This window comes from Somniosus microcephalus, chromosome 32 (assembly GCF_052327205.1).
Source record: "Somniosus microcephalus isolate GS21.2 chromosome 32, FLI_Smic_1.0, whole genome shotgun sequence".
Taxonomy (NCBI): domain Eukaryota; kingdom Metazoa; phylum Chordata; class Chondrichthyes; order Squaliformes; family Somniosidae; genus Somniosus; species Somniosus microcephalus.
In genome coordinates this window covers 33,921,419-33,937,886 of record NC_141018.1, presented here as the reverse complement: position 1 = coordinate 33,937,886, position 16,468 = coordinate 33,921,419, and the positions used below count along the sequence as shown (strand labels likewise).

At 50.4% G+C, this 16,468-nt stretch overlaps 1 protein-coding gene across 5 annotated transcripts in view; it reads right to left on the bottom strand.

Moving 5' to 3' along the window:
* Positions 1-16,468, bottom strand: part of shf (Src homology 2 domain containing F) — a 238,133-nt gene that overhangs the window by 53,308 nt on the left and 168,357 nt on the right. For 3 of the 5 annotated variants that reach the window (XR_015074378.1, XR_015074379.1, XM_085972347.1), the window contains exon 4: positions 13,384-13,563. The exons of 1 other annotated variant lie outside the window; for it this stretch is intronic. Coding sequence is in view for 2 of the 4 variants with exons in the window: in XM_085972347.1 (XP_085828473.1) it covers positions 13,384-13,563 (180 nt within the window). In the remaining 2 variants the exon portion in view is untranslated. The remainder of the gene's footprint in view (positions 1-13,383; positions 13,564-16,468) is intronic. One more of the 5 variants, XM_085972348.1, reaches the window with a different exon arrangement.

The window sequence follows — 16,468 nt, the reverse complement described above, 5'->3', positions numbered from 1 at the left end:
GACGCACGAATTGGTTCAGTGCTTGCAGCTGCCCCATAACCATCACCCCCCACCCCCCCCCACTCGCGGTCTAAGCAAACAGTCCGAACGTTCTTATCATGGAACTCGCTATGACGTACTCGCACAAACATTTAGCGCTCTTCTATCAAATTCCTCTCCCCGCTGGAGGCGCCAAACCACTTCAAACCAGTTCCGGCTGCCAGGGGAAAATAATGAAGAGAGGAAGTTGCGAGATCGCTCGCCCCGTGACGTCGTGGCGGAAGCTTCCAGAACTCGATGCGCACGGAGTACAGCTGATTCCGGGTTGTTTTTTTTGGACTCCCAACTCTCTCCAATCAATGGGCTCGATATTAAAGGGGGCGTGGGAGCGCGCGGAGGAGCCCCGCTAGCGGGAGCAACAAAGCTGGCAAGGCCGGGGGGACGATCTTAACGGCAGTGTCCCGCCCGACACCCAGCCCAATTGATGACAGGAGTAAAGAAAGACGTGCATTTCTATAGCACCTTTCACGAAGAGGGGAGGGGGGAAGAGGGGAGGGGGGAAGTGGGAAGAGGGGAGGGGGGAAGTGGGAGTAGGGGAGGGGAAGAGGGGAAGGTGGAAGAGGGGAGGGGGGAAGGGGGAGGTGGGGAGGGGAAGAGAGGGGAGGGGGAAAGAGGGGAGGGGGAAGAGGGGAGGGGGAAAAGGGGAGGGGGAAGAGGGGAGGGGGGAAGGGGGAGGTGGGGAGGGGGAAGAGGGGGGGGAAGGGGAAGAGGGGAGGGGGAAGAGGGGAGGGGGGAGGGGGAAGAGGGGAGGGGGAAGAGGGGAGGGGAAGAGGGGAGGGGAGGGGGAGGGAGGAGGGAAGGCGAGGGGAAACAAAGAAGGAGGGGGAGGGAAGGGGAGAGGACAGAAGAGCAGGGGAGGGACAAGGAAGGGAGGGAAAAATTAGCAAGAAAATTAAGTATATAAAACATACATTTAGCAAAAATAAGAGACAAAAATGAAGCGAGTAAAATGGAAGCCACAGACACAGACCCGGCCAGGCCGCATTACATTAAATAAAATGGCAGCGAGGCACCGGAGCCTACAATTAGACCTTGGGCTGGGGTTCAGAACACTCACTAATCACTCAAAGCTCAGCTTGTGGGTTCTGATATCATCTAAAGCACTCAAGTGGATTAGACCACCTCGTTAGCCATGACTCCATCCTTCTAAAGTCACCTCCTAAATTTAGACGGCCCACAGGCGGGTGAAGAGACTGACAGGACCCACAAGGCCAGCTTTCACCGTGTTTACTTCAAAAAAGCAGCAGAATTAGCAAACACTCCCGGTTGCAATAATTCGATAAAAACAGCAAAAGGTACCAGCTTAAGAGTGTCATTTAATTGAAGAAAAACAGAAGAAGGTGGAAACAGGTCAGTCAGCATCTGAAGGAGTGAAAAAATGACTTGCATTTCGATAGCGCCTTTCACGACCTCAGGACGTCCCAAAACGCTTTACAGCCAATGAAGTACTTTATGAAGTGTAGTCACTGTTGTAATGTAGGAAAAGCAGGAGCCAGTTTGCGCACAGCAAACTCCCACAAACAGTACTGTGATAATGACCAGATAATCTGTTTTTAGTGATGTTGATTGAGGGATAAATATTGGCCCCAGGACACCGGAGAGAACCCCCCGGCTCTTCTTCGAAAGAGTGGCCGTGGGATCTTTTACGTCCACCTGAGAGAGCAGACAGGGCCTCGGTTTAACGTCTCATCCAAAAGACGGCACCTCCGACAGTGCAGCACTCCCTCAGTACCGCCCCTCCGACAGTGCGGCGCTCCCTCAGTACTGCCCCTCCGACAGTGCGGCGCTCCCTCAGTACTGAATCTCCGACAGTGCGGCGCTCCCTCAGTACTGCCCCTCCGACAGTGTGGTGTTCCCTCAGTACTGCCCCTCCGACAGTGCGGCGCTCCCTTAGTACTGACCCTCCAACAGCGCGGTGCTCCCTCAGTACTGCCCCTCCGACAGTGCGGCGCTCCCTTAGTACTGACCCTCCAACAGTGCGGCACTCCCTCAGTACTGACCCTCCAACAGTGTGGCGCTCCCTCAGTACTGACCCTCCGACAGTGCGGCGCTCCCTCAGTACTGCCCCTCTGACAGTGCGGCACTCCCTCAGTACTGCACTGGAGTGTCAGCCTAGATTTGTGTGCTCAAGTGCCTGGAGTGGGACTCGAACTCACAACCACCTGACTCAGAGGCGAGGGTGCTACCCACTGAGCCACGGCTGAGTGGTGATGGCTTAACATTTTGGGTGGGTTAACTCCATCATGCACACTCGGCTTCATCGAGGAGCACAGGTGATACGTTACTCCACCTCTCATTTTCAGAGGCTCATGGACATGCTGCGCTTTCCCAGAGTTTTCAGTCTTTAAGTTATATTTCCAGTTTTCCATCCTAAATCTGGGATGGGGATTTTCCATCGGGACTTTTCAAAGGACAGACATGAATTGTGACCGACATGTGTGGTTTTTCTATTGTGATTATGGATCCCAGGGAATGGCGCTCAAACAGGAAAGCATCGACCTCCATAAGCTGCTCTCTTCACTTTCCACTGGAGTTCGACACACAGAACCCCATTGCTAAAAGGAAGCTTTACTCTGTATCTAACCCGTGCTGTACCTGCCCTGGGAGTGTTTGATGGGACAGTGTAGAGGGAGCTTTACTCTGTATCTAACCCGTGCTGTACCTGCCCTGGGAATGTTTGATGGGACAGTGTAGAGGGAGCTTTACTCTGTATCTAACCCGTGCTGTACCTGCCCTGGGAGTGTTTGATGGGACAGTGTAGAGGGAGCTTTACTCTGTATCTAACCCGTGCTGTACCTGCCCTGGGAATGTTTGATGGGACAGTGTAGAGGGAGCTTTACTCTGTATCTAACCCGTGCTGTACCTGCCCTGGGAGTGTTTGATGGGACAGTGTAGAGGGAGCTTTACTCTGTATCTAACCTGTGCTGTACCTGTCCTGGGAGTGTTTGATGGGAACAGTGTAGAGGGAACTTTACTCTGTATCTAACCCATGCTGTACCTGCCCTGGGAGTGTTTGATGGGACAGTGTCGAGGGAGCTTTACTCTGTATCTAACCCGTGCTGTACCTGCCCTGGGAGTGTTTGATGGGACAGTGTAGAGGGAGCTTTACTCTGTATCTAACCCGTGCTGTACCGGCCCTGGGAGTGTTTGATGGGACAGTGTCGAGGGAGCTTTACTCTGTATCTAACCCGTGCTGTACCTGCCCTGGGAGTGTTTGATGGGACAGTGTAGAGGGAGCTTTACTCTGTATCTAACCCGTGCTGTACCTGCCCTGGGAGTGTTTGATGGGACAGTATAGAGGGAGCTTTACTCTATCTAACCCACGCTGTACCTGCCCTGGGAGTGTTTGATGGACAGTGTAGAGGAAGCTTTACTCTGTATCTAACCCGTGCTGTACCTGCACTGGGAGTGTTTGATGGGAACAGTGTAGAGGGAGCTTTACTCTGTATCTAACCTGTGCTGTACCTGCCCTGGGAGTGTTTGATGGGGCAGTGTAGAGGGAGCTTTACTCTGTATCTAACCCGTGCTGTACCTGCCCTGGGAGTGTTTGATGGGACAGTGTAGAGGGAGCTTTACTCTGTATCTAACCCGTGCTGAACCTGCCCTGGGAGTGTTTGATGGGACAGTGTTGAGGGAGCTTTACTCTGTATCTAACCCATGCTGTACCTGCCCTGGGAGTGTTTGATGGGGACAGTGTAGAGGGAGCTTTACTCTGTATCTAACCCGTGCTGTACCTGCCCTGGGAGTGTTTGATGGGGACAGTGTAGAGGGAGCTTTACTCTGTATCTAACCCGTGCTGTACCTGCCCTGGGAGTGTTTGATGGGGACAGTGTAGAGGGAGCTTTACTCTGTATCTAACCCGTGCTGTACCTGCCCTGGGAGTGTTTGATGGGGACAGTGTAGAGGGAGCTTTACTCTGTATCTAACACCGTGCTGTACCTGCCCTGGGAGTGTTTGATGGGACAGTGTAGAGGGAGCTTTACTCTGTATCTAACCCATGCTGTACCTGCCCTGGGAGTGTTTGATGGGGACAGTGTAGAGGGAGCTTTACTCTGTATCTAACCCGTGCTGTACCTGCCCTGGGAGTGTTTGATGGGGACAGTGTAGAGGGAGCTTTACTCTGTATCTAACCCGTGCTGTACCTGCCCTGGGAGTGTTTGATGGGGACAGTGTAGAGGGAGCTTTACTCTGTATCTAACCCGTGCTGTACCTGCCCTGGGAGTGTTTGATGGGGACAGTGTAGAGGGAGCTTTACTCTGTATCTAACACCGTGCTGTACCTGCCCTGGGAGTGTTTGATGGGACAGTGTAGAGGGAGCTTTACTCTGTATCTAACCCGTGCTGTACCTGCCCTGGGAGTGTTTGATGGGACAGTGTAGAGGGAGCTTTACTCTGTATCTAACCCATGCTGTACCTGCCCTGGGAGTGTTTGATGGGGACAGTGTAGAGGGAGCTTTACTCTGTATCTAACACCGTGCTGTACCTGCCCTGGGAGTGTTTGATGGGACAGTGTAGAGGGAGCTTTACTCTGTATCTAACCCCGTGCTGTACCTGCCTGTGTTGATGCAGACACTGAAATTAGAATGTATTCCTTTGCTCACATTCCTGACCTTGATGAACACAAAGGAGAGTTTTATAAAAAGTCCGTTCAGTTCTGTTCTGCTCACAGTGCAGGAGCAGTGTCTTGTCGAAGGGCTGGAATTTGAAGTATGTCCAATCTCCTGTCGAATCCAGCAAAGAACACGATCCTGATTTCCTGAAGGACTCAGAAGCTCCGTGTGTAACTCAGTTATTGGTGATTGTGTTGCTGACCCGGGGGATCAATAACTCCGCACCCTGCTGTGCACGTTCAATCTACTTTAGACTGATTCAACACAAGGACAGCCGGCAATTCTTTCCCTCTTTCATCTGAGCTGTGAAAGAAACTCATTAACCAAAAGGGTTGAGCAACAGGGAGTCTTGCATCAGACGGCTTGACGGCACAGTGTGTAAAACACAAACATGCCCGCACACAAGCAAACACAAAAAACACCCACGCGCTCCCTCAGGGTGCTACAAACGCCCTGGTACCCCTGGCTCAGGAAGGGAGATGTCGATTCCCAGTAGCTCAGGGAGTCAATGCTCGCCCGGTGTGGTACTGAGTTATACTGTTGCCTCTGCCGCAGGCAGGACTGAGTCCCCACGTCCGATTCCAGTGCAGCTGATCACTGTGTCCTTTAGGTCGGGGCAGGAGCGGGGAGAACGACGATTAAATCAGGTACCTCTCCTGCTCCTTGACACAGTTCAGCGACCCGCCACCCCCGCAGGAAAATACATAAGAACGTAAGAAACAGGAGCAGGAGTCGGCCATTCGGCCCCTCGAGCCTGCTCCGCCATTCAATAAGATCATGGCTGATCCAATCTTGGCCTCAACTCCACTTTCCCGCTCTCTCCCCAGACCCCTCGACTCCCCTGTAGTTCAAATGTCTGTCAATCTCCGCCTTGAATATATTCACTGACTCCGCCTCCACAGCTCTCCGGGGTAGAGAATTCCAAAGATTCACGACCCTCTGAGAAGAAACTCCTCCTCATCTCCGTCTTAAATGGCCGACCCTTTATCCTGAAACTATGCCCCCAAGTTCTAGATTTCCCCACGAGGGGAAACATCCTCTCTGCATCTACCTTGTCGAGCCCCCTCAGAATCTTATATGTTTCAATAAGATCACCTCTCATTCTTCTAAACTCCAATGAGTATAGGCCCAACCTGCTCAACCTTTCATCATACGTCAACCCCAGGAATGAACCTCGTGAACCTTCTCTGCACCGCCTCCAATGCAAGGATATCCTTCCTTAAATATGGAGACCAAAATTGTACGCAGTACTCCAGGTGTGGTCTCACCAACGCCCTGTACAGTTGTAGCAAGACTTCCCTACTTTTATACTCCATCCCCCTTGCAATAAAGGCCAACATTCCATTAGCCTTCCTAATTACTCGCTGTACCTGCGTGCTAACTTGTTGTGTTTCATGTACTAGGACCCCCAGATCCCTTTGTACCGCAGCATTTTGTAGTCTCTCTCCATTTAAATAATAATTTGCTTTTTTATTCTTCCTTCCAAAGTGGATAACCTCACATTTTCCCACATTATACTCCATCTGCCCAATGTTTGCCCACTCACTTAACCTCTCGATATCCCTTTGCAGACTCTGTGTCCTCCTCACAACTCGCTAACCCAGTGTTGCAGGCGAGCACATGGACTGGATTGTCCTCGAACACCCAGCCGGCACCGTCCCCTCGGGTGAGGTGGCAGAGAGCTGCCCGTACCCCAGCAACAACCAGCGGCCTCAGGAGAGGAGTTGGGGGGGGGGGGGGGGGGGGAGAACCTGCAACAACAACAACTTGCATTTATGTAGCACCATTAACGTAGTAAGACATCCCCAAGGTGCTTCACAGGAGCGTTATCAAACAAAATTTGACATCAAGCCAAAGACGATGACATTCGGACAGATGATGTAGGTTTTAAGCAGCGTCTTAAAGGAGGAAAGGTTTCGGGAGGGAATGCCAGGGCTAAGGGCCCAGGCAGCTGAAGGCTCGGCCACCAATACTGGGGCAAAGAAAGTGGGGGATGTGCAAGATGCCAGAATTGGAGGAGCGCAGGGATCTCGGAGGGTTGTGGGGCTGGAAGAGACCCTTGTTGGGAACTGCATGTGTGCACTCTAAAATTCCTGTCGGGCGCTGAAAACCAGTTCAGGAGATAGCTTGAGCACGGTGAAGGCCAGAGCGAGGTAGAGCTTTGACAAACTGTATACGTTTCTCAGCTGCAAGCCCAAAGCAATACTGCTGCTTTATGGAGATGTGCTGATGGCTTCGCTCGGGAGGCCCATTTCACCCCCCCTCGCCCTTCGCAACGGGACCCCCCCCGCCCCGGCGTAATGCGGAAACCCGATTGCCTGACGGACTACAAGCAGCGGCTCCCTACGTGTACTCGACAGGAACCCCTAAGCTTTAACCCGATGGCGTGGGCTGCTGCACCCTGCCAACACTCCAGATACATCAGGCCATTTCCCCAAAGGAACTGCAGCTGATGGAAGGAGAACGTGGCCCTCGCTGTCAGTCACACTGCTAAAGAACGCAACAGGCAAAGCGAAGACAGCAACTCCATCTTCATGAGATTCTTGAAATTAGGTACGAGATTCCAAAGAGCCGGCGCAGACTCGATGGGCCGAATGGCCTCCTTCTGTGCTGTACTATTCTATTCACAAGTTCAGCCGGAAGAATTTGGAATTTCTCTCCCTCATCGCTCGCTCTGTTGCAATCTTTCTTGTCTTCCTCTACTTTACCCCTCCTATTAAAATTAGTTCCTCCTCTCTGCTCCTTCCCTGCCCTAGCTCCAAGTACCTTGTCCGAGACTTCCTCCTCCCTCCATCCTCATTGTACGATTCCTCTTACACTGTTAAGTCCGAACTTCATTTCATTTGAGAGGGGAAAAACATTCAGCCCTTGTATACGTTCCTTATTCCGAATTGATCTGATTGTTCTGGTTAAAGTTTCTCAGATGTATACAGTGTCAGCCGTGGTTCAGTGGGCAGCACTCTCGCCTCCTAGTCAGAAGGTTGTGGGTTCAAGTCCCACTCCAGAGACTTGAGCACATAAAGCTAGGCTGACATTCCCAGTGTAGTACTGAGGGAGTGCTGCACTGTCGGAGGTGCCGTCTTTCGAATGAGATGTTAAACTGAGGCCCCGTCTGCTCTCTCAGGTGGACGTAAAAAGATCCCATGGCACTATTTCGAAGAAGAGCAGGGGAGTTCTCCCCGGTGTCCTGGGGCCAATATTTATCCCTCAATCAACATCACAAAAAAAAACCCAGATTATCTGGTCATTATCACATTGCTGTTTGTGGGAGCTTGCTGTGCGCAAATTGGCTGCCGTGTTTCCCACATTACAACAGTGACTCCACTTCAAAAAGTACTTAATTGCTGTAAAGCACTTTGAGACGTCCGGCGGTCGTGAAAGGTGCTATATGAATGCAAGTCTTTCTATAAGAAATAGGAACAGGAGTCGGCCATACAGCCCCTCGAGCCTGCTCCGCCATTCAATAAGATCATGGCTGATCATCGACCTCTACTTTCCCGCCCGATCTCCATATCTCCTGATTCCAAAAATCTATCGATCTCAGCCTTGAATATATTCAATGACTCCGCCTCCACAGCCTTCTGGGGCAGAGAATTCCAAAGATTCACCGCCCTCTGAGTGAAAAAATTCCCTCCTCATCTCGGTCCTCAATGGCCGACCCCTTATCCTGAGACTGTGACCCCCTAGTTCTAGACACTCCAGCCAGGGGGAAACAACCTCTCAGCATCTACCCTGTCAAATCCCCCTTGGAATCTTGTATGTCGAATAGCTGGCTCACTGTTGAGGCTCACACATCAAGAATGGGGGCAATACTGGAGGGTGTTTGGTTCTTAAATGACTTCCCCCCAGCCAAAGCCATTGCCCTCAGGAGCGGAGGGGGAGAAAACTGGCAGTCAGAAGAGTTAATTGGAAGTTACTGATTTCGATGTTTCGGTTCAAACTAAAGCACGGAATCAGTCTGTATCTCAACAATTAACGTCGAGTTGTGAAGGATATTAACAGAAAAAGTGCAGAAAGGTTTTTATTTTAAAAATAAAGTATTTATTATGTACAAATGAATCTGCGTGTCACACAGTTACAGCAGTCCATTAAGAAAAAATGACATTGTGGTGTTCTATGCTGTGGGACGTTTAACTGCTCGGAACACGGTAAAACACCAGACTATTCAACAAGGGAAATGATAATCCAGGTCAATTCACACAAAGACATGCAGACGTAGCAGAGCAACTCGTTTAACTAGCGTGGATTAAACCCCCTCGCCAGCAAGTGTCCACAGCCTGTGTCAATGTGGGGTTGGCATGCTGTCAAGCTCAAGGGTGAGGCTGGGGCGGGGGTGGTGAGGGAGGCTGGGGTGGGGGGAAAGGGGAGGGAGGCTGGGGTAGGAGGGAAAGGGGAGGGAGGCTGGGATGGGGGGGAAGGGGAGGGAGGCTGGGACGGGGGAGGGAGGCTGGGGCAGGGGGGAAGGGGAGGGAGGCTGGGGCGGTGGGGGGAAAGGGAGGGAAGCTGGGGCAGGGGGAAAGGCTGGGGTGGGAGGGAAAGGGGAGGGAGGCTGAGGTGGGGTGGTGAGGGAGGCTGGGGTGGGGGGAAAGGGGAGGGAGGCTGGGGTAGGAGGGAAAGGGGAGGGAGGCTGGGACGGGGGGGGGAAAGGGGAGGGAGGCTGAGGTGGGGTGGTGAGGGAGGCTGGGGTGGGGGGGGAAAGGGGAGGGAGGCTGGGGTAGGAGGGAAAGGGGAGGGAGGCTGGGACGGGGGGGAAAGGGGAGGGAGGCTGGGACGGAGGAGGGAAAGGGGAGGGAGGCTGGGGCGGGGGGAAAGGGAAGGGAGGCTGGGGGGGAAGGGGAGGGAGGCTGGGGCGGGGGGAAAGGGGCGGGGGGAAAGGGGAGGGAGGCTGGGGCGGTGGGGGGAAGGGGAGGGAGACTGGAGTGGAGGGAAAGATGAGGGAGGCTGGGGTGGGGGGGAAAGGGGAGGGAGGCTGGGGCGGGGGAGGAAAGGCTGGGGTGGGAGGGAGGCTGAGGTGGGGTGGTGAGGGAGGCTGGGCGGAGGAGGGAGAAATTTAAAGATATTTGATGTACAGGAGTGTATCTGCATACATATACTATTAGAAACAGACTTCATGTATTTTCAATATTCACTTTAATATAAAACTTGATTAGTTTATATTTGACTGGTGCAAATCCAACAGAAGTGTACCTTGCTCAATATGGCCTGTTTATCAGTCACGGCTCCTGGGTTCAATAGATCATGTTACCTTTTACTTGACACTAGGAGCCCCAGCCAATCTTCTTTAAGTGGAGTCGAGGTACAGATGAGCTATGATGGAATTGAATGGCGGAACAGGCCGGAGGGGCTGAATGGCCTCCTCGCGTTCCTATGTTCGTGCATGGGGCCTAGAGAGTGAGTGTAGCAGTCTGTTCGCCACTGAACCCCTTGTCTACAGACACTCAGTTGGCATATTAAGTCCTGCCATGCTTGTAGGCAACATTGCACAGTCTCCAAATGGTACTGGAACAGTCGGGCAATAGTCCTTTGATTTTTGCGATCAGGTGCCTGCGTTTCCATGCCGTTCTCTGCCAGAGGGCCCCGGGGCGACCTGTGCCACCCCTACTACCAACCCTGACCGAGACCCACCAACACAGGACAAAACTGACACCTTTGTACTCTGTGTGGCCCAGTAAAGGGGTGTGCACTTCCCAAGCGAGCCACTGCAGCGCGCCATGATTTGGCCCTTTAGAGCTCGCTGTTTGAAACTAATGCCACATATTTGACAACGAACAGGCTATTCATTGTCACAACATCACTTTCCTACATTACCACAGTGACTTTACTTCAGAAAGTGCTTCATTGGCTGCGAAGCGCTTTGGGACGTCCGGTGGTCATGAAAGGCGCTATAGAAATGCAAGTCTTTCTTTCTATTAAAGAAAAGAATCTAGGAAAGACTTGCCTTTCTATAGCGCCTTTCACAACTTCAGGACGTCTCAAAGCACTTTACAACCAATGAAGCACTTTTTGAAGTGGAGTCACTGTTGTAATGTAGGAAACGCGGCAGCCAATTTGCGCACAGCAAGCTCCCACAAACAGCAAGGTGATAATGACCAGATCATCTGTTTTTTTTAGTGATGTTGATTGAGGGATAAATATCAGGCAGGATACCGGGAATAACTTCCCTGCTCTTCTTTGAATAGTGCCATGGGATCTTTTACATCCACCTGAGAGAGCAGACGGGGGCCTCAGTTTAACGTCTCATCTGAAAGACGGCACCTCTGACAGTGCGGCACTCCCTCAGCACTGCACTGGAGTGTCAGCCTAGATGATGAAAAAAAAAATCACCTTCTAACATCCCTCACCAAAGTTACAAGAAAATCAGTCTGGCTGAGCCCAGGTATTGGCACTCGATACTCAAAATATCTATATTATATTCTATAAGCAACAATATATTTTTCCCACAATCTATCATTCTTTGATCTGTTGGCACATCATTAAAGACGAACCTCGCTGTTCGAATGTACTGAATTGATGCAACAGCAACCGTATTATTGTAGGTGGGCAGGATTCGGAATGCAGAAGGACTTGAAAGGGTATTGGAGAAACTGGTTTGGCGAGAAGTTGCTGTTGATTGGAAGACCAGACACTTGCCCTTTAAGAGAGTCACCTGACAGAAAAAGGAATGCGAAGAATTTTCCGCAGTCTCTAAAGGCAATTTTTTGTTTGTTTAAGAACACGAGGGTTTTTTTGGAACAGAAGGCAATTTGCCCATCTCTCATTGATAGATCTCAACCCCACCTACCCACCTTCTCACCGTATCGCTCAAACCCCTTCTCTAATTTCCCTCTTGACCCCATTTACATTGCCCACTTCAATATGTCCCTGAATAGTGATATTTAATACACTTACATATATGCAACTATTTGACACTGTATTGCTAAATGTATCTCAACATTGGGTGACCTAAGCTTTACAAAGGAAGGTGGAATAGTTAGCAGGGTACGGACAGAATCATCCTCGGGCAAACCAGACAGGCAAAGTGAGGTAAGTAAATGCAACAGAGACATTCCATGGTTAATCACAAGTAAAAATAATCAATGGAATAGATTAGATTGAGTTTATAATATAAATTAGGATTTTGCTAGTGTAAGGACTCGCTACCACAAGGAGTGGTTGAGGTGAATAGCACAGACGCATTTAAGGGGAAGCGAGATAAACACACGAGGGAGAAAGGAATTGAAGGATATGCTGATGAAGAGGGGTGGGAGGAGGCTCGTGTGGAGCAAGGACCAGTTGGGGCGAATGGCCTGATTCTGTCCTGTAAATTCTATGTAAGACTATGTAAGAACTAACATAATTAACAGGAGGTAAGCTAGATTAGGGCTAATGGAAAAGTACTGAGAAGGAAGAGATGAACAGCATATGTACTAGAATGTAACAACCTCGAGGACAGAGAAGAGTGGGGCCTCCTGTAGCTCACCGGTGAGAATGGAAGTCGGCCAGGGGCTGTTTACTTAGGGTTATAAATATGGTGAATTCCATTGTGCTCCCGCACTTCGGGAGTGTGGCTCATTCCAGCTTCCCCACCCCCCACCCGATCCAGCGTATGGGCCCAGGAGCGCGAGTATGACTTCTGTCCTTATGATCTGTTAGGAGTAGGTTGTAGAGCTTTAAGATCTAGCTACATACAGTACTTTCCTTTAGCTTATGTGGACTCGATAAAGTTATACATGAAGATATTAGATGTTAAGATTCCTTGGCCATACCATGAACACGCGCACCCAGGTCAACATTCCCCAATAACTTATTCCACAACTCAATTACCTTTTGGGTAGGACAAAGTACCCCCAACGTCCCCTCTTACTCTGAACCTCCTAATTTTAATCGGGGAATTGGACCCTTCGTCAGAGGGAACAATTTGCCTGGGATCAATGTCAGCCTCAATGAGATCAACGATTGGCTCACATCAGTGAAGGTCCTGAACATGGAACCAACAGAGACCGAGTCAGGCTGGATGTTTACTGGAACACGGGGAGTCCAAGTCCTAGGGGCACTGGTCAGTCCAGCTCCTCTGATGGGACAACCTGTAGAATCATAGAATCTTACAGCAGAGAAGGAGGCCATTCGGCCCATCGTGCCTGTGCCGGCTCTTTGAAAGAGCTCTCCAATTAGTTCCACTCCCCCGCTCTTTCCCCGTAGCTCTGCAATGTTTTCCCTTCAAGTATTTATTCAATTCTCTTTTGAAAGTTACTATTGAATCTGCTTCCACCGCCCTTTCAGGCAGAACATTCCAGATCACAGCAACTCGCTGCGTTGCAAAAATTCTTCTTATCTCCCCCTCTGGTTCTTTTGGCAATTATCTTAACTCTGTGTCCCTCTGGCTACCTCATAACTGTGAACACCTCAACTTAGCCAGGTGTTGAACCAAAGCAAGCCATTAAAGTGAGAGAGAGAACGGGGAAAAGAAAGACTGGAGAAGACCACGTTTGCCCTGGTTAGGTAGCACCTTCTACTGACTGTTCACATAACAAGCGCCGTGGGACGGAGGTGGTCAGCTCAGCGACCTTCTGGCAAAGCGGACTTCATCTGGGGCGCCGTGGGAAGAGGGAGAATATAATTGATCGGCTTAATTAACGGCCGAGAGAGCCCTCTTGCATTGCATGCATACTGATGTTCAGGGAGACACAACAGGTTCCCCTTTCTTCATTTAAAGCAGTTACACCTTAGACCATAACGGGCTGAATGCTTGGACCCACCACTGCTGTCTTCGAGCACAGGCTGCGGCTGCACGTGCTGCGAGTGTAGGTGGTGGTGGTGCTGCTGATGCAGGAGATGGCAATGAGAAACCAGGAAGTCCCCTTCAGGTTTTGGCGTCCCGCTGTCCAGTTGTCCCACCGGCGGAGGCCAGGGCAGCTCCTTTATTACCTTAATCTCTACTGTAGAGGGAGGCATGGGGGAAGGAGGGGGGAGGGAGGGAGGGAGGAAAGAGGAGGAACAGGAGGAAAAAAAAGACAGATAAGAACAATCAGGCAAGATTGAGCAGAAAAGTCTTAGAAAATGTTTCAGAATAAAGCGAGAGATTAAACGTTTTTTGCGAGAATGAGACCACCCCTGGAGTACTGCGTACAGTTTTGGTCTCCTTATTTAAGGAAGGATATACTTGCATTGGAGGCAGTTCAGAGAAGGTTCACCAGGTTAATTCCTGGGATGAAGGGGTTGTCTTATGAGGAAAGGTTGAGCAGGTTGGGCCTGTACTCATTGGAGTTTAGAAGAATGAGAGGGGATCTTATTGAAACATATAAGATTCCGAGGGGGATTGACAGGGTAGATGCTGAGAAGATATTTCCCCTCGCGGGGGAATCTAGAACTCGGGGGCACAGTTTCAGAATAAGGGGGCACCCATTTAAATCAGAAATGAGGAGGAATTTCTTCTCTCAAAGGGTCGTGAATCTTTGGAATTCTCTTCCCCAGAGAGCTGTGGAGGCTGGGTCACTGAATATATTTAAGGTGGAGATAGACAGATTTTTGAAAGGTAAGGGAGTCGAGGGTTATGGGAAGTGGAGTTGAGGCCAAGATCAGGTCAGCCATGATCTTATTGAATGGCGGAGCAGGCTCGAGGGGCCGAATGACCGACTCCTGCTCCTACATCTTATGTTCTTATGTTCTCCTTCCTCCAGCCACGCTGTTATACGTGACACTCCTATATGCCTGACTCCCAGACTGCGCTGCAGAGGTCTTGGGTGTGAACCACAGTTCCAGATCGCAATATCAATCTTTTCCCAGTTCTGACGAAGGGTCATCGACCTGAAACGTTAACTCTGTTTCTCTCTCCACAGATGTTGCCTGACCTGCTGAGTATTTCCAGCATTTTCTGTTTATATTTCAGATTTCCAGCATCCGCAGTATTTTGCTTTCGTCTCAGTATCAACGTTGGACCGAGTTACTGTTCGATACCGGACTCGAGGGGAAAAACTGAAATGGTGACACTATTCAGTCGGATAGCTCAGTGCCATTCTCCCCTTGGAGTCAGAAGGTTGCGAGTTCAAGTTCCACTCAGGACTGAGTCTCGCTAAGCCTGCTGCGCTGGTTCAAGTGGGCGCTGAAGATCCCCTTGGCGGTCTTCGAAGAAGAACAGGGGCTTCTTCTGGTGTCATGGCCTTTATTTAGCCATTGTTGTTTGGCAGATCTTGCTGTGCGCAAAATGGTTGCAGGACTTCACTACGTAACAATTGGGACTTCAAATTAATTCTCATCGGTGACGCACTTTGGGGTATTTGTGTGATGCAAAAGGGTGCTATATAAATGCTTTCTTTGGGAGAATAGCTGTTCCCCATGCTTCAGGAGATAAAGGCACATCAGCCTATATTTTTAACAGTTGAACATATACACTACAAATGCAAAACAAATGTGCATATAATTACCGCGGATGTGACGTCACTCTATTGAAGCGCATTCAGACCCAGTTTGTAAATAATACAATAACACTGTTCAGTCCATTGAACTGAAACTGTGATTCTGTCTAACGGTGTGGCATGCATATATTCCAATCAGTATGGCTCTAGTCTGTTCGGGAACGAGTTTCGTGAACCGGGGACTCGTACCTCATACAGAGACTGTCCCCGGAAAACGGGGATATACGGTCTCCCTATATTATTACCATTAATATCTGCAGGATTTGTTATCGTGGGTTAGGACGAAGGAGCAGATACTTATAAGTTGTTAAGCAGGTGTCAAACTTTGGCCTGTTAGCTCAGTCTTACTTCACGCTAAATTGGCAATCACGGTCAGACAGGTCACAGGGAGCTTTACTCTGTATCTAACCCCGTGCGGTACCTGCCCTGGGAGTGTTTGATGGGGACAGAGTAGAGGGAGCTTTACTCTGTATCTAACCTGTGCTGTACCTGCCCTGGGAGTGTTTGATGGGACAGTGTAGAGGGAGCTTTACTCTGTATCTAACCCGTGCTGTACCTACCCTGGGAATGTTTGATGGACAGTGTAGAGGGAGCTTTACTCTGTATCTAACCTGTGCTGTACCTGCCCTGGGAGTGTTTGATGGGACAGTGTAGAGGGAGCTTTACTCTGTATCTAACCCCGTGCTGTACCTGCCCTGGGAGTGTTTGATGGGACAGTGTAGAGGGAGCTTTACTCTGTATCTAACCCCGTGCTGTACCTGCCCTGGGAGTGTTTGATGGGACAGTGTAGAGGGAGCTTTACTCTGTATCTAACCCGTGCTGTACCTGCCCTGGGAGTGTTTGATGGGACAGTGTAGAGGGAGCTTTACTCTGTATCTAACCCCGTGCTGTACCTGCCCTGGGAGTGTTTGATGGGACAGTGTAGAGGGAGCTTTACTCTGTATCTAACCCGTGCTGTACGTGCCCTGGGAGTGTTTGATGGGACAGTGTAGAGGGAGCATTACTCTGTATCTAACCCGTGCTGTACCTGCCCTGGGAGTGTTTGATGGGACAGTGTAGAGGGAGCTTTACTCAGTATCTAACCCGTGCTGTACCTGCCCTGGGAGTGTTTGATGGGACAGTGTAGAGGGAGCTTTACTCAGTATCTAACCTATGCTGTACCTGCCCTGGGAGTGTTTGATGGGACAGTGTAGAGGGAGCTTTACTCTGTATCTAACCCGTGCTGTACCTGCCCTGGGAGTGTTTGATGGGACAGTGTAGAGTGAGCTTTACTCTGTATCTAACCCGTGCTGTCTCTGCCCTGAGTGTGTTTGATGCTGACACTGGGTTGGGGTTAGGGTTAGGAAAGTGTTTCACTCTTTTTCCTTTTCAGCATAAAATTCTCCAGAAAGCAGCAACGGTTGAATTCAATCTCCATTATTTGATTCGA